General features: G+C 38.5%; 1 protein-coding gene across 1 annotated transcript in view; it reads left to right on the top strand.

Moving 5' to 3' along the window:
• The window catches only part of EHBP1 (EH domain binding protein 1), a gene marked incomplete at its 5' end in the record, with an annotated part of 230829 nt that overhangs the window by 124873 nt on the left and 80629 nt on the right, over positions 1-25327 (top strand). The window contains 2 exons of the mRNA XM_081998215.1: positions 24014-24192; positions 24834-24882. Coding sequence (XP_081854341.1) covers positions 24014-24192; positions 24834-24882 — 228 coding nt within the window. The remainder of the gene's footprint in view (positions 1-24013; positions 24193-24833; positions 24883-25327) is intronic.

Consider the following 25327-nt stretch of genomic DNA (forward strand, 5'->3'; position numbering starts at 1 on the left):
GGCATTGGCTCTGTCAGACGCAGGGGAAGCTTCTAGCAGCTTCTCACAGAAGCCACCCCTGCAGCCCCCCCGCTACCAAAACCTTGCCACACAAACTGAGTACAAGGGGCCACTGTTTATGCAGGTGGGAGTAGGGATGCAGTGTATCTTCAGGTAGCTGATTATTACAACTTCTAGGTACTGTTTCTTGTATTGTTGTTTCATTGGTGACCATAATGTTCACTAATTTCTCTGTAAATGAGAAAAGCATTTTATATACATGTGCACCCATATATGCATATATACTAATAGTTTTAAAAATAAAATTATCTAAGGTCTTATCTGTAGGGCCTATTTGTCAAAAAAATGCTGTCAATGGCAGAGAATCTTAAAATTAGTACAGTCTGAGGATCTGAAACTCGACGGCAAGTGTGGGCTTTAAAAAGTGACTTTTACAAAAGCAGAAATCGCATCTTTCTGAGGAAAATGGGCTTTCATTCATTCCATGGTGGTTTTCAGTCTGCTTTTTATCTTGGAACTATGATGATTGGAGATGACTGCATCCCTCTGTAGCACCAAAACCAGGACAAATAACAGAACAAACACAAGTGCATATTGTGGACAAAATTTAATGTTTCAGTAATATGCAGGAGCAGTTTTATTGGCTGCTTATGTGAGTTCTCAGGACTGGCTCTTGATGAAATGGATCCCCTTTTGAGATTGAGGCACCCAACTGCCTCAGATACCGTATTCCTAGAGGTGCCGGGTTCTCTCCCTTTGCTGTAAACGAGCTTATCTAAGTTACATGTGGCCAACTAATTGATAAGATTTTAAAGTTGGTAAGATTAATTGTCCCTGAATAATTACAGTCTCTTGTGTATATGACCTAAAGAATAGACCCATGATTGGACAGGAAAAAATGGGAAAATGTTGCAAAAGCTTTCTTCTTTCAACATGCAGGCATGACTGCACATGAATAGGAGACATGGATACAGAGTAGGAGCATTGATGGACAGAGTTGTTCAGCAAAATGGAGATCCTCTGCTTTGCTCAATGTTTTTAATCAGAGATTTTGTAAAAACTGGTACAAGAAATAACGTGTAACATGATAACCTATCCACGAGCAGTCAGAAGAGACCAACAGAAGGGCAACTTCTTACTGTCCGTTAGGACCCAAAGGAGTATTTCAGATACTGTACGTAAATGTTTGAGATTCATGCTTTTATGAGTAGGTTTTTGCTAACCAGTGGTCTCAAAGTGATAAATTCTTTCTTAGTTGGACATTGCTTGTTTTCCCTGCGTGGTTTTACTGTAGCAGTTGTCAGCATTAATAACAACAGTTTTGTTTCTTTGCAGCCTTGCTTGATTCCCTCCTTCTCCTTGCAGGTGGCAATGTAAATTGATGGAGGGTGATGTCTGTTGTCTTTGTATTATTCCCGTGCCAGCAGAAGTCAATTTCTAGACATTGAGAGCATAGATGAAACCAAGCCCTTTCTTTTGTCTGCTACTTTCTGTAGTTTTAATGGAAGTACTTTGTGCCCATTTTCTAGCAACAAGCCAGTTGAACTGCTGTCAAAAAGATTTAGGACTGTTCTATAGTCACATTACTTCTGACAGAGGTGCTTCTTTCAGAAGTTGAGGTTTAAAGCCAGATAACTCAATAATTTACCCACACGTTCCTGTAGCAGGAGTTATGCACAGGTTTGGAGGTCAAGCTGAGCTCTGTCCAACCTCAGACCCTCACTTCTCAGCTTATCCCATTTCCAAGCCCATGCAGCAAGAAGGCAGAGTGTTATCTAGATGGAAACACATCATCACATGCAGGTCTTTCTGCAGAGCTCATGACTCATGCAGTACTGTAGAACCAGTCCAGGTTGTGTGCTGTCTGAGACAAGGGCCGGCAGAAAGCCATTGCTTTCTTTGACAATTAAGCAACCAAATGCTGTCCAGGAGCAGTGAATATTATCCTTTCCTCTGTTATGAATTCATTATGTGGTGCTAAACTTATCCCTTGAACCAGATTTTAGGCTGTGGTGGTTTTTTTTAAGTTCCTAGCTTGATACAACCATGGAAAATTAGCAGAGCTATTGGCTTTACTTGAGTGCCATGCAGCTGAAACAGTGCTGTTTCATGGCACATGAAGTATCATCAGACAAGCAGTTCTTTTTAAGATTAGGTCTTAGGTGGCTCAGACTGAGGGCTCAAAAGCAACACCTTCCGATAATTTGAGTTGGGATTTTTGTGGATCTCACTTTTTCTTTGGGTAAGTGGACTGCTACCTCACAAGGATGTCTGGAAGATTATAAAACATCATGAAGGTGAACATTGTAGAAAAGCCCTTTGATGATATTAATGATATCATATTCAGTTCAAGGTCCAGGGAGTGTGCAGGAGATGAGGTGTGAGGACAAACAACTAATAATTCAGAAAAATAGGAATACTGAGTAGTCTCATTCACTGAGGTTGTTTTGTTAATTACTCTCCATGAGGGAGAACTCCAGGGGAAGAAGTACGTTTAAAGATTGTATCATAATGCAAATATACAGAGGGTATAATTAACATTGAATATGTAACCATAATTTTGTAATATCCCAACTTCTGAACACTTGATTTGGCAACTTTAAGTGCTGCTACTTAAACGTTTCACTGTTTCTTCTTTAGATCCTTATTAGTAGTGGGGACACAGAAAACAGGTCTCCAGGGCTGTCCTAGAAAAATCTTTTTTGTTGCAATTAATATACATAATTTGCAGGTTGATAAATGCTTTGCTCCTGCCATTTTCATAATTGCTCTTTAAGGTATTTCTGCATTATTGGTGCAATGTAGCTCCTACTAAACATTGTCAGTGCCTGCAGCAGTTCTGGTTTGCACCAGTTAGCACTTCTGCAGAATGGCTGTGCAAATAAGGTTTGGTAATTTAACCAGTGTTATGACATTCAAAGCCTTGCTTTTCATATTTTTATATTTAACTTACATTTGTGAATTACAGTATTCAGCTTTGTCATCATAAAGTATTACTTCACTTCTTGTGGAAAAATATGGTCTTTAGATAGGTAATGGCAGTATTTTTGTATGCTTTATTTCGTCTTGGAAGTTTAAAACTGTGCACCATTCTGTGAGAAGAAAATTCATCTCTGGTGGAAACTGGAGAAGCCAACAGGCCTAGAGTGTATTGTGTGACAAAGTAGAGGGGAATATTGTTGCTATGTGCCATTAAAACACCAGCACCATTGCATGTAGGCAAACTGTAAAAAAAAAAAAAAAATTCTTTCATATTTTAGTCAAAAAATGACACTAATACTGGAATTTCTTTAATGTTTCCCATGTAAATATATGTGATGATTTATATAAACGGAAATATATATTTCCATTTCCTGGAATGAAGTGCCTAACAGTCTGTCTTGACAAGAAGTGCAAGGTTGAGCAAATAAGACATAGATCCTGACCCAGGAACTGCTACGAGGCTGCTGAGGTCAGAGAAGAGGAGAGGTGGCCTTTGGAGGGTGCGAATACCCATGCTGCCTTTTCTTGACTGTAGCTTCCTACATTAGGAGGTGCATCGAATACTTCGCGTCTCAGAAGAGAGAGATAGGGAGACAAAAAGCAGGGGATCTCCTGAGGGATACCAGGGAGTGTGAGCTGGGCTCTGCATTGCCTTTGGGACAAATGTCTCGTTGCATCCATTTCTGCAGGATCCAGAGGGGACTGGTCTCCTCATGGAGGTGCCGAAGTTGTTTGCCTGAAATCTGTCCTTTCAAATATCCCTGAGGAGCATAAATGCAAGTAAGAAGTTAGGAGCTGCAGGGAGCATTAAAGTTTCTGGAGCGCTGCAGTTCCTAAATGTCAACGCTTTCATGGCACTGTTTAGTTTCTCTCACAGAGGACAAGCCGGATTAGATACAAACACCGCCGGTCAGGCGAGGCAGCTATGGCTTGCCGAGGTGTTTGAAAAACAACCGCATTAGGTTAGCTCAAAGTGAAATCTGGGCTAGCTTCTGGGATATGTAATCTGAAAATCCTTATCCATGATGAGGGCCTTTTATTTCCTTTCCGTTATTTGCCTTCACTCCTCTGGCAGAAGGGAGGCAGGCAGACGGTGCGGGGCTGCGGGCTCCTGGCTTAGGTACCCGAGGATAACCACCTTCCTGCCATTCATGCTAACCTTTTCAAAGGACGTTGGAGGGCTTTGATTCACATGCTTGCCTTTGCAGACTGTTACTCCTGTTTAGTTCAAGCTTTGCTCTTTAAGGGGAGAAAAAGAAGGAATGCTTCTCCTCTCGTAAGATATTTTTTAAATTACCATCAAAACAAAAATCCTCAAAATCTTTGCAACAAAACCTGTCCTTTTACTGTAGAGTTTTTACACCCTATTATCAGGCTCCTTAACAAGAGCCACACAAGCAGAGGACCAGACAGCTTTTAAATTGAAGACTTGATTCTTTCCCTTGCAGCTAACGAGGAGCTAAACACAATTTGAATAAGCTGACTTTATTGTAGTGTTTAACTTTTAGCTATTACATCAAGCTTTATTGCCAGGCTGGTTTAGATAGTTCAAGCCTTGGGTGCACTCTGTGCCGTCTGGGACCCTCAGCAAAGCGCTCCGTGGAGGAACGAGACTAACAATAGCCTGTTTTCTCCGTTTGCCTGAAGGGTGGGTTTGGTTCATCATGGTTGGCAAGCACCTCAAATTGGAAATGAACGTGCATGAATAAATATTCCTTTGCTTCTGTCATAATGAGTTATGGACATATTAAAAAAATAATTATCTTCCCTTCATACGTCAGTCTGATAGTTAACTTTGGTTTGGTTACTAATTCACTCTTCCTGCTAATCTTTTTTTTTGTTTGGGTCAGATGCTTAAGCAAAGGAATAAATCACAGGTCTGAGCCAGAATGCTGCTTTTTTTTTTTGTTTGTTGCTGGGGAGGAAAAATTAGTCTAAAACCAGAATAGATGCCCTCTGTGACCAAATCTATGGTATGGTGATGACCCTAAAATGAGGTGTTTGTATGAGCTGTTTTGCCCTGCTTTATAAAAGCATTTTTAGAGAGCATTTTGCCTCACTTATTTAAAGTAGCGATCACTGTTAGGTTTAGATGGGCCGATTAATTAAATAGATTTGTGAAGCTAGATACACTGAGAAGTAAAAAGCAGGAGAAACAGGGAAGCCATATATGCCAGAAGCTAAGCCCTAGGGCATGTGAAACGGTCAAGTATTACATATGTATGTTGTACACATACTCACTAGCAAATACAAGTTAAGTGCAAATCTTTTTAAGGAGAGAGAATCAAGCCAGTTGGAAGAAAATTGTTGTATTCCTGAGTTGCTAAAAGAAATATGTTGCCAATTCATATTGCAACACAACTATGAAGACTAGAAGCTGCATAATAAACCAAGTACTTCTGAGATAGTGCCGGCACACTAGCTGCATGTTCTACAACAGCATTTTTTAGCCATGTTCAACAGTGTGCTTGCTATCGCTCCTCCATTTGTTGAATTCAGGATGACCTTTGCATGAATAAAGTCAAATAGGATTAAGGCAGGAATTTTCAACAATGGGAAAGAGCAACAGATGTAGCCGACTTTGAACGTGGCAGGATTGTTGATGTACGGTTGCCTAAAGGGAGTGTCTGTGGTGACCAAAAAAGGGGGGAAAACCAACAATTTCCTAAAAAATTAACTGCATAAAAGAAAATAAAGTAAGTAGAAAACAATCCAAAGGAACTGAGTGATCCCGGGTTTTATTGAAGTCAAGCTGCCTGTATGTTTTTTTTGAGTCGCTACCTCCTTTTAAATATTTTTTTCTCTCTTTCAGAATAACTATATGTTCTCTGAAACTATTGCTATATGAGCTATCTGAGGGTTTTGTGTGGTGTAACATAGTCTAGATTCACCTTTTTTTCTGAGTTATCTTAAAGTACATAAATGGAATATAGGGAAAATGGAGATGATGTTTCTCTGCAGAATTAGCCATTTGAATACAAAATCCAGAACTTGCTAAAATTTTTAATTGTATTTATCCTGTGCACAAGCATATAGGTGGATCTAAAATGCATACAGTGCAAGCACTCTACATAGAGGCTGTTCTAAAAAGATTAAAAACACATTTAAAGCAGAGCTCCTTCTGAAATACCTTAAGTAATTCTGTCATTTATGTGCCTGTTAGATAAACTGAATTTGTTTTCATCTCAATAAAAAACAGAATATGCATATGTTTTTTCTTGGTAGATTTAGAGAATATTTTTATACATTATAGAAGTATTCGGTTACCTTTTTTAAATACAACCAATTCTTTGAAATTCACTTGGTTTCATTATCGACAAGAGCTATTTTTCAGTTTAGTAGATAGTTGTGTTAATCCTTAAATGATACTTCATAGTTTGTAGTAATGAATAATGCACAAATTTTAAATATAGTTCATATGTATAATTCAGACAAATCAGCTTTGAAAAACATGCAGAGGAAAAGCTTTTAAAATGTGAATGAAATCCTGTGCTCTAGCTCAGTGAAAGGGCTTTAAAGGAGCTAGCTAGAAACTAAAGTAATTAAGGAAATCATGTTGTAAATGTTATGAAAAATATTGTGAGCCTAATATATTAGAAGCTCAACTGTAATATTTAAGAGTTTGATTAAACACCCACTGATTAAATGCCTATATTACACTTTAAAGAGAGCTATGCTGTTGAGAGGGCGATCTCTGCAGAAAAATCATTTGGATTCAGAGGATGTAGGATGTAAAACATCTTCTAATACAGATTATCCTGCCTCTTCGCAGACTCCTTTAGAGCAGAACTTGATGAGGTGAGCTGTGGGCTACCCGCTGCCACTGTAAACTCAGGAGTTCGTAACACATCTCCCATCCCCAAAAAAGGAGTCTCTCAATTTTTTTTTTTTTTTTTGTTAAAAGTCATCATCTGGTATTGAATATCTTGAAGAACACAGCTGTAGGTGTTGGAGGCTTCATCAGTAGTTTTTTTTACCTTAGTCAAGATGCTGTAGTGCTTAATTTTGAGACTAGAAAATTTCATATGCGTGCCTGCTATCCTTAGCATCAAGAGCACATAACTCTGCTATTTGAATTGAGTGGATTTGTGGCCACTGTGGCTGTAGAAAGTAGCCTTTATTCTCCTGTGGGGTTCACGGACATGGTCCTACACATTAAGCTCACAAATGTGTACGTAACTGCTGTCTTTGTGCATGCACAGTTTTGTGAAAAGCTATCATGTTCACAAGAGCAAAAACTTAGAAATATAGTTTAAAATAGCAGTTTGATGGTTGCAATTAGACATCTGGCTTTTTTTAAGAGTTCATGAGACTTAATGGAGAGTCCACTCAAGGCAACAAGAAGTCCTTTAGTTGCTCCTGAGTCAAGTTCCTGGGCAGTAAAATCTTTTAATTCAAGTTTCCATGAGTATGAACTGAGGCAGGTTAGAGCAGTTTCTAGTTCGGTACTTGTCTTTTGTATCTCTGAAGGGCGATCCACAAGTAAGAGTACAGTGTCTTTTTCTTTGGTGGACCAGCCAAAATCTCCATTCTCCCTCACTTCGTCAACACCTCTGAGCCAAGGAACTGTGATCTTCTAAAAGCCTTTGCAAGGGTCATGTTTCCTGGCTTGCTTCAGTGTGAATAGATCTTTGAAATCCAACTCAACCAATCAAGCTTTAAAAGTATCCTAAAATGTTATACCATCTGAAATAATTATAGATAATAATAGGGTTATATTTTTATATTCTTAATTTTGTTTCTGATTAGCTGCTTTGTATTATATGCTTCTGGAGCATAATGAATCATTGACAGCGTGTGTGTATTTTCTTTGTGTGTGTGTGTATGTATGGTCAAACTTAGATATTAATTTATTGGTTACTATAATACGTACAGTTATTTGTTATATACGAAAATAGGTATCAAATGTACCTTCATTATCTGCATGCAAACTTTCTAAAGAGTGAATTCACGTAGTAATTTGATACAGATAGGTTAGAGCAGATAATGATTAAAGTGTTTTGTCCTAGAATCTGCTTGATTACTCAATCATATTAAATAACACTGTGACCCCTTTTCATAAAGTTGCCAAAGTGCTCTGAAGAACTCCACGAAAAGCTTTGTTTTTATCACTTGGAAGTAATGGTGAAAAATTGATGCATTTCTGAAGTGCCCATATGGCACTCTCTACTATTGGTAAGTAGGCTGTCATGATTTTCATTGACAGCAATGATTCAGTAACATAATGTGACTTTATCCTTTGCTATTATGCATTTACAAAAAATAGTTTTGGGGTTTTGCTTATTAAAATTAGGTTTTATTTTAGCACAATACATTTTTGTATTTACACATTTACTGTTGCTTTCAAATGTAGAACCAGAATGTGATGTAGGTATGAGTAATAGGGAATAACCAGAAAAAAATTTCAATGAGAGCTTCCAGGTTGCTGGAATTTTCTTCTATTTCCTTGGACATACAATTGGTTGGTTTAAGAACACTTCAACCTGTCTTTTCTGAACGTATTTAAAGAGTTTGAGAACCCATACAACACAGGACATTAAGTGGTTTGCTTTGGAGCACTTTCATCTTTTTAAAAAGAATGTTTCCTTCCTTTTTTTGGAGGAAGCACGTGTTTTGACTGGTCCCCAAGCAGATTAAACATATTGCTTCAGATTTTGAGTTCTGTTAAATTTTTTTGTGCACAGATGACATGTAACTTGGCTGCCATGACCACTTGTCTGACTTTCGCTGTGTCAAGATGGTCACTTGACCAATATTTCATACCCAATACAGGGAAAAAGAGGAAAGAAAGATGATACATTTCATATATTTAGACATCTGCTTTCTGACCAGGTTTTAGCAATTTCACATCCTTCAACTCCTGAATTGTCCCTGCTGCTTTTGGAAAGTGTGATGGCCTCTGTGTGGAGCCCGAGACAGGTGATGTAAATGCTGCTGGAAAAAGCATATCTGCTTGGGAACTATTTGAGAAATAGATTAGCTTTTTAAAAAGTATATATATTTAAGATGGGATATTTCCATATTTATTTAGTAAAAATGGGGTAAGAGGCAGGTCAAATCCTACTAGGATCTCATTTTCTGTTTTGTCCTTTTCAAGTTAGAGTATTCTTTTAAAAACTGGTTGGTGAGTTTGGCCACAAATTGTACATTTCGACTCCGTAAGAATGTCCCCTTTGACCTCTTCCTGTCATGAAGTTAGTTACAACTGTATCGCTCATGTTTGATTTAGGAGGTAAGAGTTCTGTGGAGTTTTCCATAACGTGTGGGCAGAGAATAGCATCCCCTAAGGCCAGCGTGGAACACCTAGGTCAGACTTTTGCTCTGAAGTGTCTCTCTCTATGGACTGTGGAAGAGGTCTTGGGAGACCAGTTCTCTCTACCTTAACTCCCCTTTTGAGAGTCCAGTGCCCTCCTCTTCCCCACGCAAACTTGCAGGAGGCATTGAAAAGCTTAAAATGCAGCATAGCTATGAAACAGTAGCAGAACTTACACTGCCATGGTTTTATAAATAGGAGATAATCAAAATCATTGCAAAATTACTTTTAAGTATTTACGTATGGTAGAAAAAACTTATGTGAATGTAACTCATTGAGAAACTACTGTGACTAAAGTAGAATGCACACTATATATTTTATCAACTCATCATTCTCCCACTAGCACTTCTATTTGCGTACTCTGTAAATGTTATTGTAACTTTAGGCAAAACTGCTCTTTGAACTCCCCCTCCTGTGCAGCTTTAAAGGTAAGGTGGATCTTAGTCAAGTGATGTCACTATACTTGTTTCCTACTTATGTCTTGGGTCACGCTTCTGCTGTAGTGTTGCCTAGCAATCTGCAAAATTTGTGTTTTTAAGATGATGGATCCTACAGATAACTTGAAATAATTTTTCAAAGCTCATCTAACTTGGAAATAATACTCAATATGAGAACAAACTTTGTAGACTCCACTAGAAGCTTATTTAGAGCAATATCAACAAAGTATAAAATACGTTGGCTTTTATACATTTATCAAAGTTTAGAAATTACAGCTGGTTTGCTGTGTTGCCAGAGCTCTCCCTTACGTACGCTTTCTCTTCTCTTTATTCTCCCCATTTCAAAGACTGTCATAATAATTTAATCTCTCGTTATGCAATTAGATATGTTGCTGCACATTTATTAGCAAACTTACTGTCAAACTAGTAGTAATGCTCTAATTTACACTTCCCAAAGCATGGAAATTCCTGTGTAGGAATGAAGGCTCCCATCTTTTTCCCTCCTCCACCTATCCCGAGGTACTCCTGCAGTGAAAAGTATTGCAGGAGGCTGAGATGTGTGAATGGTAAGTGCTGTACACATTGCAACACCTGGGCGTGATCAGACTTGTTAAAGATGATGTACGAGTCTTAAGCCTAAGTTTTCTGCATTTGTGCTGGCTGAGATTTTTCCCCCTATAGCTCCTTGGGTTTGTCTGGTAAATCTCATCTCCCAACCCAAGGGAGAGCAATCAATACCTTCCCTGAGACCCCCTTCTAATAGCACTGGTACTACTGGTTGGAGGACTGAAGTCTTCTGGTGCAGTTTTTCCATCTAGGTGTTTTACAGTCCTGTCTGCAGATGAATATTTGGAATCACAAACAATTCACATCAGAAGCATGTTGAGTGTTGCATCATCTTGGGACCAGATGAGAGCCTTTCTTTTAAGAGTGCTTAATTTTATTTAACCCAACCATGTAAATTAAGTCCAAAGGACACTTAAAAATGTAACACTTCCTTCCATTTATAACTTGTCAGCTCAAAGTCATAATGTCTCTTAAGGATTTTAATCCATCAGATAGTAATGTAATAGGAATCCAGTGATACCGTCTGTCTTGTCACTATGGAGTTAGTGACAGTTAATGCATGGATTAATGATTCAAATAGTGTTGAAAGACCAGTGAATCATGAATTCATATCTCTGATACTGCCTTAGAAATACCAACTCTAAACAATCAGAAACCCCTATAGAGTTGTCTGTTCAAGAAAACGTATCAGGCTATCATCTGTATACAATACTCATGAGTATTATGCTCATTACACATATAGTAGCACATGCTGAAAACCCTTTCAAGTTCCTCATGTTACCATATAGTGGCAGCACTTTTTTTCTCTCTCAGCTGCTTGGAATATTTTCTCTATTTCTGATTTGCAAGTTTTGTTCCTTGAGGTCAAAACCAGTGTTTGTCTCAAAGCTTTTAATATTGCTATATTTAGCATGTAATATTTTGGTAAAAATGTTTAACTTTTATTTATTTGATGATACATTTTTTACTTTAGGGAATTTAAACCAGGAAAAAAATAGCTGCTGAACAAATTCTGTAGTTCCAAATGTTAAGCTAATTTTTAAAATGTTGACATAAATACTCCTAAGGAAGGGGGGAAGCTATCTCTGCAGACAATGTACTAATATTTCATTCAAAATTTTATGAAGTAGATCCTGGGGATCATTCAGGAGTTATACATGTGTAAAAAGCTGAAACACGGAAGAACTGACTGCTGTGTATTGCTGTAACACCCCTAGAACATGGCTAACGCCCAATTACTGCATGCTTAGACTTGGATGGTAATTACAATTGAGCTGTAAAATATTTTGACAGTTTCCAACTGTTGTGTGGTTATTAGCCAGGCATCATATGGGAATGAAGTACAGTGATTTGATTAGTTTTATATCACGATCTGCTTAAATAAGGACTTTCAAAATAAACATGTAGCGTAAAGTGTTAATCAAAAACAGTATTTAATTATTAGCAGCTTTTGTTGTCTTCTGCAGGAGAGCATTCCTCTTTCCCAAAGATTTTGATTTCTTAAATGAGACTTGCCATACCTTTATGCTTCAGCTTTTCATTTACAAGCTTTTACTTGTTGAGTGCTAAAAGCATAACCACACCAAATTTAATTTGTAGCATGAAAATTATGTGTGTATTTTTCAAGAGGATAGATTTGCCAGTGTTGAAGCTAGAAAAGCTTGTGTTAATTACGTATTATAAAACAAAAAGGATATTTTCATTTAACATGTATTTCTCCTTTTAGCTGCACAAGTCCTAACAATTAGCAAATTTGGATAGTGTAAGAATTCCTAGAAAAATGTATGTTAAGCCAAGTGGCACTTGAATTGCTGTTACTTTTACATGTATTTTTATTTTGAAATGAAACTAATAAAGCACAAATTTTCAAACTGAGTGCAAATTAAGCTCCAGATTATGCCAGTCTTACGCTGTTCATTAAGCTACTGAGTCCTTGAGTAGTGGCTGTATTCCATGGGGGCTATTCACAGAATAAGGTACTATTCAATGAGGTAAGGATAGTAGTCTGTTTTCACACTGCTTAAATAATGCTTGTTCTGTTGGGCAACTAAACCAAGAATATTCAAGTCTGCCATTCCTTAATTTTTCACTTGCTTTATTTATTTAATAAGACTTTTTTGTTTTATATGTTGTTTGTGAATGGTGTTTGTGAGTGAAGTGTTCTGTTTCTGGTATAGAAGAATTTTTTTAGCATTATCGCCTTGTTTTTAATGTAAAAAAAAAAAGAAAGAAAGAAAGAAAAAAAAGAAAAAACCCTAAAGTAATTCTTTTTTCTCAGTTGACACTGCTTGTGACATCTCTGTTGTGACTGAGAGCTGAATCCGGCTGATTTGGTTACCAGTGTTGCCTGTGTCTTGCTGAAATACCTAATTTCACCCAACTGTAATCAGGTGGTTTCTTTTGCTGACTGTTGTCCTGGGTTTGACCTGAACTCTTACCTTGCAGATGAAATAGTCTTTCTAATGTACCTAGATTTTAAAGTGTTCTTGTGACTATCTGCAGAGGTGTGCTGAATGGGAGATAGCCCTCCTCCTGTTTATGAGGAGCAGTTGGAACAGCGGGATTATATTTCTTCGACAGCCAGTCTCCTAAACAACTAAAAGATAACTAAAAGACATGCTCTGTACAATTCTTCATTTGAAGAGTTGTGTGAATGATTATTGAACTTTCTGTGTGTGCAGGTTACTATATGCCATTGTAGTTAAAAGGAAAATAGCAAAATATACTGTGCTTTGCAAGGAAATCTGATTAACACAGGTGAATCTGTGTGAGTTGCTTATGAAGCAAATAATATCAGGATCCCAGCCCCAGGCTTAACTTTTAAAATGGGGAGGTATTCTTTTTTGTGGATGATGTGAGCTGAGAGGCCAGTGTGAGGTGTGCTCAGTGGGAAATGGGTTCGTTGGCTTCCTTCTCTGCTGCCAGAGAGCAGAGTGGAGCTCTGCGGGGCTCCAGCTCGCTGGCGGCAGCAGCCTATGCCAGCTGTGTCCTTTCCCTGTAGGACCTGGAGTTAAGAAACACAGAGAAGGTAGGTCTGAAACACAACTTAAAAAATCACTTGGTCCTTCTACTTGCCCAAAGGCAGGTTCAGCTTTACGAAATGAAAGATTTCTTCAAGCTGTTGTTAAAGACCTCCAATAATGAAGTGTCCATGGCTTTCCAAGGCAGTCTGAAGGCTTCATTATACTGTTTTATAGATTGCTCCTCCTAATGCCTGACCTGTTGCAATTAAAACCTGTAATTTCATTTTGATAAACATGGGCACGGAGGAAAAAGGTTTTTCTTTCTTTTTCAGAATTTTATATGCTTGAAGACTTACCATGTTCCTTTCCTTCAACATTTTTTTGTAACATAAATGACTTAAATTTGCTCCAGCTTTCTTCGTGTTTGTTTTTTTTTTACCCCTGCTCTTTCTTTGGACTCATCTGCCTCACACTCTGCATCAGGGAAAACCGAACATAAAATTTCTGCTGTGGCTTTATTGATGCTGAGTGGAGTGGGAGAGGCAGTACATGTCTCTCAGGCTTTATTCCTGTCTGTACATTTCAGTATGATGTTTGTCTTTTTCACAACAACCTGATGTTGTTGACTTATGTTCAGCTTGAATAGACTGTTTCCCCCACATCCTTTTGTGAAGAGCTGTTACCTAACCAGTTCTTCCTCATCCTGCATTTATGTAAATGATTACTCCTTTCTATGTTGCACTTGTACCTATTGAATTTCATCCCGTTTTCTTCAGACCTTTTCTCCTTTTTATCAGAGTTCTTCTAGTGCATTTGACGTCCATCCCAGCTTTGTGTCTAGTGTATCGTCCACTTTTCTAATTCAGACTTTCGACACTGAACCCAAGAAATACACTTGTAGAACACTTTTTAATGCATAATTCAAAGAATCATTTAAAACTAGTCTTGAATATAGTTTTCCAGCTTGTTTTGCACCATTAAGGCTCCATTTTGTGTGCTTCCTTAGGAGAGCATCTTGAGAGACAATAAAAAGAGCTTAACTACAATCATAATATGTCATCTGCTGCTTCTCCCCTCCCCTGCCTGCTTTGCTCTTATAGAAGGAACTTGGACTGATTGTCATGATTTGTTGATGACAAATTAATATTTGTTGCATGCCTCCTTTTTAACTTCCATGTGCTAAGAAGCAACTGAATTATTTGTTCCACCTCTTTTTTTGTTAGCTTGCCTGCATTAATCTGATTTCTCCTGTTTTTTATGCTTTTAAAAACTGGAAGGGAATGTAGTCTTTTCCTTCTTCTCTAATATCTCACCTATCTTCAAGTTTTCAAACTGACCATTAATTTCAGATGTTGTTTCATATTTGGTTCTGCCAGTACCCTAGGATTACATTAAATGTGTTCAGCTGATCTGGAAGCATTTTTCTTACTGAAGCTGCTTCCACACCTGGCTGAAATTTGACATTTTTGTGTCTGGTATTTGTAATGCTAGTCTCCAACTTGCAGCTAACTTATAGAATAAAGACAGGTGAAGAAAAAAGAAAGGCATGAAGCGTTTCAGATGTCTCCCCATCATCTATGGATAGCTGCTCCTTACCACTGAGTGGTGAAGCAATATTTTTATTAATCTCCATCTTGTGATTGTATGCATAGAGAGGTTTGCCAATGCAGTAGTTTATCAAGGCTAAAACTTACTTGTTTTCATTAAATTCTCATTTAACTGTGGCTATCCTAAGGAGCTTTCTTGAGAACAGCCATCTTTATGCCTGATGTAAGCTCATGGACACCAGCACCTTATGCAGGATTGTAGAATATGCTTATTTTATTTCCACCCTCAGTTAAGAGGTGTACTCTGGCCTTCAGAGGCACCACATCAGGTTCTTTGTTATCAATACCAGGCTTAAAAATAGCGAGTGCTCTCAGCCCTTCCAGACACAGAGGTTTTTTTCCTTCATTAGTGCAATACCTATACAAATCTGGCATCTGTGTTCCACTCTCAAGTATTTAAAACAAAGATTTCTCATAGGCAAAGACTACTACTTCCATAAATCTGCCTATGGCAGTGCATTAATATAAATGATGCAGTAGATTTACAAAACAGGTATCTCTAAAGTTCTGTGGAGCAATGTCATCTTAATGATACAACATCAGAAGGTTGCCTGAAAAAACGATGTCTGTTGAAATGTTCAGAAGAGTGGGAGAATGACTTGCATTTATTTAATGGCTAGAGTCAAAAGAAATTCCTGCAAAAGCAACAAGAGTTCACTGTTTTTAGGAAAAATTGGCAGTGACTCTCATTTTTAGTTTGCCGTGTGTTTCTTTTAGAAGAGATTCTTGTGACCTTTTCTGACAAGCTCTAACACTTCCATTGTTTGCTGCAGGCCTTTGAAATGTGGCAGAGATAGCCTTGGGCCCAGGGAGGTGCATTTTGCTAGTTCAGTTCACATTTAACAAAGTTAAAAGCTTTGAAAATTGCTATTCCTCATCTGTGGTTTAAGTTGCTTAATTCTGGCAACCTGCCCAAAACCCTGAACGTTCCCGTCGTGGCAGAAAGCCAGGGATTGTGAACCAGCAGCATCCTGGTAGCTCATCTGGGCTTCCAGCACAGATTACACAGGAGCGGAGACTTCAGCCTATGTGCCGCTGGGACAACTGGCGAAATGAAGGTGGACACAAGGAAATTGCCCATCTTCTGAGAGCAGAAAAATGAGGCCCCATCCCTGCGTGTGACCTGTTCATACTGTTATATTACAAATACACGTAATCATCAGAGAATGAACTCAGCATTCGCTTCTGCTTAGTGGTATGAATTATCTACCTTTTCCTGTGTTTTTTAATTGTAAACATGTTCAGGACAAAGATTATGCGGCCTTAGGGAAGAGAAGCAGGATGAGCCTCAGCCAATCCTTTTATAATAGTTGAATCCGAGAAGGAGCTCGCTATGACTTTTTTCTTTTGGCCATACTGACCATCAGGGTGAAATTACTTGCCCGTAAGTAACCAATTCATTATGTTGTCTCAGATTTGTTTCTCTGTTACCAGCTCATTAACATAATTTTCTCCTTGCTGTTAGCTAATAAATTTAGGGCTCTTCAACCTGGTGAGGTAGCTCCCTCACTCCTGTGCGGTACTGTTATTCTCTATTAAGAACATCCACAGGGGGAGGTAGTCATCTTGAAATAAACAGTCTCTTGTTCTTAATTAATTCCCTTGAGCAGACAGGCTCTGTGTCCTGTTGCCCAAGTCAGGAAATTTGCCCAAGTCAGGAAATTGTCCGGTAGTTGATGTGTTGTGGCTTGTGGTTCTGAAGGTTTAGAGTTCAGTTCCCGAATACTTGTGTTGTTTTTCTTCATCCTTTTAATCCCCCACAATGAAAACCAAACCAAAACCCTAAAAGATTATGCTAAGAAAAAATTACTTCATTACTAGACAAAGTAAAAGCCAAAAGGAGGCTACCAGATAATTATAAAAATTACAAAATGAAGTACTTAGCAGTTATGAATTGCCAGATTTAAGGTAGCATTTGTTACTGTAACCTCTCCCATCTTTTTGCACTATATGCCTGTAGGTTGTATACATGTACACATCTCGGTTGCATGGCTACATACCATGATTTGCTGCCGGACCACTTCCTCGGCGCTCAGAGCGAAAGTAACCAGACCCTGTAATAGAAGAGGCAGCTGTCTGCAGGGCTGGAAGGTGTTTAATGGAGTATGGTCTCTTTGTTATGCTGGGGTGAATGCCACAGAGAGCCTGGACAGAGCTCACGGCATAGAATTGGTGAGCAAGCTACCCAGAGCAGTGTTTGAGGCTATGAATGGTGTGTTCCTATCTTTGGGATGGCCAGGTCTTAGACTTGATCTTAACTTGTCTAAGTCTAGAAGTTGGGTTTTGGTTATTTTGAGCACTGTCACTTGCCCCTGGAGTCAGGAGGAGTGCTTTGGTGGGATGCTGTGGATGTGTACATGAGATTCACATTAGGTAGTGTCTTTGAGTTCTTGTGATAGTGGATTCACTTTACTGGCTCGGGCAAGTTCTTTAGTTCAGACTGTTTCCTTATTTGTAAAATACCAGTTATCAGTCTCTTACCATGTCAGTATATTCATTCACCCATCACAGAGTGCCCTGATACTGTTTGTGGTGGCTATCATGCCAGAGATCACAGGTAAGTTGAAATGCTATGTTTGATGGAGCATTTGCATCATACCGCTTAATTGAAGCTGAGTGCCATACACTGTAAGTTAAGGATAGTAAATAATGAGGAACAACTTTTTGCCTTGAGTAGTGAGGTAGGCACATTGTGAGAAGAAATAGGTAGTGATGATTAGAATGGAAAATACCATCAGCATGCTTGTTTGTGGGGTGGGACAAGTAAAAGTTACGTGGATGAATGAACTCAAGCATGAGTGACTTGCTAAACGTTACAGGCTGGGACCAGAAGTGACAGCATGTTGAAGGACAACCATTGTGTGTATGATTCAGTCACGTACAGCACAAACTGTAAGTTTAGACCTGAGTCAGCGAGGGAGAGTGGCAAACTGGGAAGCTGTGGCTCTCTAGGAGAGGGAATACAGTAATGGAGTCTTGCGGTGTGTGTGCTTCTTGATGGCAGGTGTTATCTTCATCAGTTCACTCTCAGGTGCGAAGTATTCAGTTAAACACAGCATCATACAGCTTATGATGTGGGACCACATTGTCTGTGCACCTCCAACTAATAAAGTGAAAACATACTGAAAGCACTAACCCCCCTCCCAATTATTTTCAGAGGCAAATCAGGGTAGATTAAACCTTGCAAGAAATTGTTCCATTCCCCATGTGCTTGTGCTGCAAGCAAATGGGTGCCTTTTGCAGGTGGGCATGATTTAGAAAACTGCGGAGGAGGAGAGAAGAATATCCAGGTAGCTTTGATTGCTTGCTTTTTCTTCCCAGATTGAGAGGGTCTGCCATTCGTGTTGTCTAGAAAGTTATGTTTGTTCTATATCCTGGCATTTTAGGTAGCATGTATGTACTCCAGCTGCTTTCCTTTCTTTTCCCAGGCATCATTTGGAAAAGCTCTTCCCAGCCTCATGGCCACCAAAATATGTAACAGGCAACTGAAAATGCGTTAGAATGAAATAATTTCACCTGCTTGACCAACAGCTAATTTGAGGGATGTCAAGGATTTCACCTTCCTCCTCACCTTGCCAGGTTCAAACATAAAAGCATAATGTTGGCTCGGGCAGGTATCTAAGTGTTAAGGTTGTGAGTGAACATGGACTAGTTTGGTTGTGCTGAAATTAAACCTGTAAAATTATAAGGAAATTATAAACAAAGCTTATGCCTAAGCCTTTTAAGATAAAAGTTTGTATTTTGTTGCATATCCACATTAGCTGTAGGCACAATGAGAAGAGTGAGGAAGGCAGGGTTTTAAGATGTCCAATGCTGGAGAAACCTGGAGTTTACCTAAATACTTGTTATTAATCATATATAGGAAACAAATTCAGTGAATCTATAACTGGCACCAGGCAGCTGGGTTTCCAGATCTCCTTAATTTATGGACGGAGGGACTAGAGACATTTTGTGTAATCATACACCATGTCATGCCAAATAGGGAACATCAAAATTAAAGAATGTACTCCTAAACTGGTAAGTTTGTGTATCAAAGTAACAGGATAGCAGAACTCCTAACATTTCTTTCCAGGAGGTGTATATTTTCTAATAGTTCTATGCATCTTCCTTACCAGAAGCAATGCCACTTGTATTTTGTTGTGTCACTGAAGCCATTATAACGTTATGGTGACCTGCTACTTAAAAAAAAATAGCTTACTAGCCTACATAAAGAACATCTCAGCACAGCTGAGTCATGAGGAAGTTTTTTCCATCTTTTGAATAAAACAGAAAACAGTTTTGTTCTATCTTTGTGGACTCATTTTCCATATTCCGTTTCAGTCCTGATACTAGTTAGAAATCAGCTTTTGACTTGTGCCTGGACTGTTCCACGGCCCAGAATAAAAAAAACTGAATGCACATTGGACACGTACAGACCTTGCCAAAGGCATAAATTGTATTAAATGAGCCATATTTGATTTAGAATAATCCCAGACTAAGCAATTCCTATGGGTAGAGCCCTGTGTTTTTTAAAAAATAAGGTTCTGGAGTATCATCCAGGTGATATAAAATTATCAATTTGACTGAAATATATTGGGGTGTCTTGTTTACATTGCACCTTTATACCATTGTTCAGACCACTCAGTTCAGCTGAGTTTCCCAAACTTTTTCTGCATCCAGCCGCATGCTGCACATTTTGTCTTACCTAGTTGTGTGTTACTTTCATTTACCTTATCTTGCATTTTAATGGTTTCACAATTTTCAGTGAGCCTAGACAGCACTGTAGTTTTGATAGGGGAAAATCCCTTTTATTTTGCTCAGTCAAATATGTAAGAGACATTGCCTGTACTTGCTTCTTGAGGGACATAAGTTGTTGATTAGTTGTTCATAGGTCTTCTCTGTTCTGACTTTCAGCCCTGTCTCAATCTCAGCTTCCTTTCCTCCTGCAGTTAATTACCTTTCCTAGATTCTTCTCTCAACTCCTTTCCTCTTTAGGGAGTTGTGTTCATTAATATAAATATAAATAAATATAATATAAAGCTCAAAACGTGTAAGTCTTCCACCTAGATTCCCACATGCTTTTTCTTCTTACTCCTCTCAGCATCTTTCTCTTCCAGTCTTCAGCACTGCCGCTTGCTCTCTTCAAACTCCTCACCCCCAGGCAGCCTGTCAACAAGCTCTTGCGTGTTGCTCAGACTACAATCTTCACTGTGGCTGCTCCCTGTGTCTTGTACAAGGGCTTGGTTCATAGCCCCATGGTCCCATCACCAGTTCTCATCTTGATTTTCTTCTCCTGACTGTTGGCTTGTTTTCTTCCTTATATCTAGTCTGAATCTACCCTCTTTTAGTTTAAAACCATTGCCCCTTGTCCTGTCACAACAGGCCCTGCTAAAATGTCTGTCCACATCTTTCTCCTAAGCCCCCTTTAAGTACTGGAAGGCTGCAATAAGGTCTCCCCAGAGCCTTCTCTTCTCCAGACTGAGCAACCCCAACTCTCTCAGCCTGTCCTCAGAGGAGAGGTGTTCCATCCCTCTGACCATTTTGGTGGCCCTCCTCTGGACCCGCTCGAACAGGTCCATGTCTGTCCTATGCTGAGAGCTTCAGAGCTAGACACAGGACTCCAGGTGGGGTCTCACCAGAGCAGAGTGGAGGGTCAGAATCACCACCCTCGACCTGCTGGCCACGCTTCTTTGGATGCAGCCCAGGATATGGTTGGCCTTCTCGGCTGCAAGCGCACATTGCCAGCTCGTGTCCAGCTTTTCATCCGCCAGTACCCCCGAGTCCTTCTTGGCAGGGCTGCTCTCGATCCCTTCATCCCCCAGCCTGTACTGATACTGGGGCTTGCCCCCAGTATCAATGTTGGTATCTTGGAATCTTGATAATTGGTATCTTGGGAGATCAATAATCTCCCTAGAGGAAAAATGCATACGCTATAAAACATATTAATTAAGCTTCCAGAACATGTAAAAGAAGAATAAAGAGACTTAAGCTCTTCTGTTGACTGTGAAACAAAGATATCCTGAAGCTAGTGCTGACTCTGGCTGATAAATCCACCCACATGATTCTGCATCTAGATCTGAGCTAGCATGTGAGGGACCAGCTCTGGTACCTCTGCACTTGCTGTGCAGTTAATCCACAGCTGGATAAAAATCAGTTGCATTAGATTCAGTAACCTGTTGATCAGTGAGCCAATCTGGCAATCTGTTGTAGATATCTCATGCTTTTTAGTGACATTTCCAAAGGAGTTCTCAGGGACTTTGGCTTTTGAACCCAAAAAGTGAAGTCATGACTGCAGTGTGGTGTAGAAGAATTGTGTAGTTAGTGCTTAAAAGAATTAGGTAAGAAAAAGCTAATTAAATTTTCATTTCATTTGATGAGTTCCTACCAATCTTGTAGAGCAAATATATGCTAGAAATAGGCACTTGGTAGTAATTGTGTTTGCACTGAACCTGTAACTAATATGTATAGCCTGCAAGTATCGAAAGAAAGTGTTTCTCATAATGATGCTTCACACAAAACTCAAAACTAACATTTGTAAACCCTTCTGAAGGGATGTCAAATGCTCATGGACAATTCTGCTGTTACTCATGTATCTCCAGTGTGTCTTGAGTTGAATGCTTTTATCATAGATTAAATAACAAAAGCTTTGACTCAGGTGGTGAATAAGAGCCTAACATTATCATAATATTGACTTCACCCTTATCCAAAAAACTTGGAGTACTAAGTCTGGAAAGAAAGCTTTATGTAATTTATCTTTTATCAGTAGTGTAAGTACATTATGCACATCCTAAATCTTGCATATTCTGGATAAAGTACTTTTAGAAAATCTAAAGTAAATGGAAGGACAAACATGGAAAAAAGCTCCATCTTAAGTATAGATTTTCAAGGAACTGTAATCTGGATTTTAAAAAATTGATAATTTGTAAATAAAATGCAAAATTCTGCTAAATTTATTGATTTAATAGCTTTGGGTGTCCTTTTGTAAAACCTAGTTTTAAAATCAGTTACATCTTCAGTTTGTTAGACGTGTAATTAAGGCATTTGAATGGTAATACTGCCTAAGGCCATTTTGGAGTTAACCAGAAAGTATTTAGGTGGTGACTGGAACATTTAACATTTCTGTAGACAGTTCCAGCAACAAGTATTAAGACTTTATAGATGACATGTAACATATCTGGTAAGTGGTGCTCTATGGTTTGAAGAAGTATCTCTGTGCTTTAAAAAATTGTTAAAATACAACTTTTCCACACCTTGATAGTGCTATTTTAATTAATTTCTCCCAGCAGTGTTATTTCCATATATGTAATTTAGATAGCAAATATATTTTAAGTAATGTAGTACCTTAAATTTGGGGCAGTGGTTAGTTACTGGTTTTTGCTTCAAGTTGTTAAAAAAAAAAAACAACAACAACAACAAAAAAAACAGGAGAAAAACCTGATCTTAGTTACATCACTCTGGATCTGGAGTAACTGTCTAGCAGCTCCTAAGCAATTTCTCTGTTTCATCTGGTGCATGGTGAAGAAAGTTTATAATTTATTGCTGCTTTTTTTTCCCTATTTTGTATATCCCTGTTAAGATATTAATTCAGTGTATTTAGAGATATTTGTGTCATCATTAACGGATTTGTTCATGCTGATTTGAATCATTGACAGGATTAAAAAAAAAAAACACATCACATTTTAACAAGTTATTTTGTACATATGATCCGGTATTTAAAAAAAATGTCAGCAAGGTATACATTTTGCACTTTCTAAATGAGCTGGCAGTGCTTCTATCTGATGATGAGGTGGGTGTGTTTATAAAACAACTTTTTAGGGCTGACTGTCATGGTAAATGAAACATTACTTTCCTGGTTCTGTACATTTTCTTCCCCAGAAGCAGTGAAAACATAAATCAGTCGGTAGCTAGCAGCTAATTGCTTAGCACTGACATACTTTAGTCAAGCGGGGGCATCGTTGGTCTTTCACAAAGAGGTAATAATGGCCAAAAGGATTTAGTTCTTAAACTTAAGGAGCTGTGATATAGTAAATTACTTGCTCTATTTTTATCTTAATTCGGGAACTCTCTAACTATAAGGTGCATAAACAGCATGTTTGTTGTGTATATGTGCCTTTAATTATATTACATTAAAAAAAAAGTGGGCTCAATTCTTTCCCTATAATTCAGACTTTGGATTTATGTCAGTCAAATTCTGTCTGTTTAATTACATCTAAGAAGTTTTTGAAGTGACAATATTTTTCTCATGAAATGAGAAACATAAGATGCAATCAGTAAAGTTCTCCACTGAATTTGAGAAACAGCAGACAAATGCCAAATGCCTCAAATATTTCATTCCATTTTAATTCTTGGTTCGTGCTAATAAAAATGTTACTAAAAGTGTTAAAACACCCTTTTGGGAAAGCGTCATTATTAGCTAATGATATTTGTTAGAAACCACCCTCTGATAACGATTTACAGCTAAAATTCCTTTTCCACGTAAAAAAACTAAAGCATGGCAGAGGAAACTCTTTGGGTACGGTTGGAAGTGGCTGATAATAATCACCGTGTCGCAGTTACCTTTATGCAAGTGCGTGCTCAAACAAGAAGAGTGCAGCCAAAAACTTTACGCTAGAGCCTGTGCGAGATGAATGCATTAATCACATGTCGCAGACACAGCGACTTTGATCCCCACGCCGCGATGGTAGAACGCAACTCGTGGTATGCTCTGCCCCCGCTATGCCCGGCTTTTGATCCAGTTGCAGTGTTGTCTTCATTAAAAGCGAAAGGGCTTGTGGGGATGCTTTTCCATGGCTGCATTTTGGGAAATCTTTTCAAGGGTCTGTATCACGGGTTGTGCAGGACTATGCCTTAAGTATTTAAGCACGGTGTTTCCACTGGTACAATTCTTGGCCTGTTCTCCTATGTAGATCTGGAATCCCGTATATCTACATCCTTTGGAGACAAGTGCCAAGGGCGACGACTGGAGATAATAACTTGCGATTTGTGTCTTTTGCAAGTTACAGTCATTGTAAACTGACAGCTGTGAAGGACCTAAACTCACATCAAAGGATACAGATCAGCTAGTTAGGTCAATTAATGTTAATTCTCATCTTCCATTAAATTCTTTTATCTTCTTCTCTTTTTTCTTTTCTTCTCTCTCTCTCTCTTTTTTTTTTTTTTTCCCAGCCAAGCCCAATACCAAGTCCTGTTTTGGGGAGAAAGCCAAACGCTAGTCAGTCACTGCTTGTGTGGTGCAAGGAAGTTACAAAAAACTATAGGGGAGTGAAAATCACCAATTTTACTACATCGTGGAGAAACGGTTTATCCTTTTGTGCAATATTACATCACTTTAGACCAGACCTCATGTAAGTTGTATACTCTCTGTCTATGTAAGCTAACTCTTCTAGAAATATGCAACATTTAAGTTTATGTAAAAATCAAATCCCTGTTTGTTTCAGGTGTTGAACTGTTTTCACCCTTTTCTTTTAAGCAGGGAACCATCCTTTCTAAGCGAACTAATTTATGAATGTTCAAACTTTATGACCTCTTTGCTCTCCCTTGTTGCATAAACAATTGTTTCTCCCCTCTCTGTGATTTGTTTTTCTTCTTCTTAATCTTATACAAAGAACTGACTTCAAGATGATTATGAAAATTGTGCTGGTGTTGAAATGAGATGAGAGGAATAAGCCTGTAGCTCTTTGTACGCTGACAAGGACGGATTACCTCCTGGTAAATTTGGTTGTCAAGGCCAGCCTCTAGTCCATGCCTTAACTTCTTTTTTAGATGGAAAGCTTCAGGCAATGAAACATGTAATCGGTGTTTGTTTGTTTGTTTGTTTATTTATTCCTTTAATTTTCCACACTATTAGTTTTGTTGATTGAATTGCTGTGAAATTGCTAGTTACTGTATGATATTATTGTATGTCAAATTTTTAGATTCAGTTTGTTTTAAAACTGATGCTTTTATCAAATACTGTACATACCCACTGTGCCATTTTCCCCCTCAGTGACTACAAGTCCCTGAATCCTCAAGATATTAAAGAGAACAACAAAAAGGTAAGAACTGCCAGGAAAAAAAAAAAGACATAACTTCAATTTTGGCTTCACTGCAGGTTTTTATTAATTTTGGGAAAGTGCGGTTGTTTTGTCAGGTCATAACTGCAGCTCACAGAAGGTATTCAACCTCCCGTGGTTCAAATCGGATGCATTATTGACTCCTGTTTGTCGTAGTCTTTAACATTCACAACAAGTGCAAGGCTGGCATTAGAGTTTAATATTTGTATGGCCTACATTAACTATGAAAGCAGAGGAAAGGACTGTCTAGCCTTCTGTGATCACTCTGATTTTTCTAATCAGCCACATAATTAAAAAAGAATTAAAAACATCACTGCTGTTGGTTTCTCGTAAACAAGACTTCTCTTTCTGTTGCTTTAATGGGGCTCTGTGCATCGGTGATGGTCAATGTTGCTTTGATGGTGATTTTTGTATTTTTAAAGATGAA

The sequence above is a fragment of the Phaethon aethereus genome (assembly GCF_964289735.1).
Source record: "Phaethon aethereus genome assembly, chromosome: 3".
NCBI lineage: Eukaryota > Metazoa > Chordata > Aves > Phaethontiformes > Phaethontidae > Phaethon > Phaethon aethereus.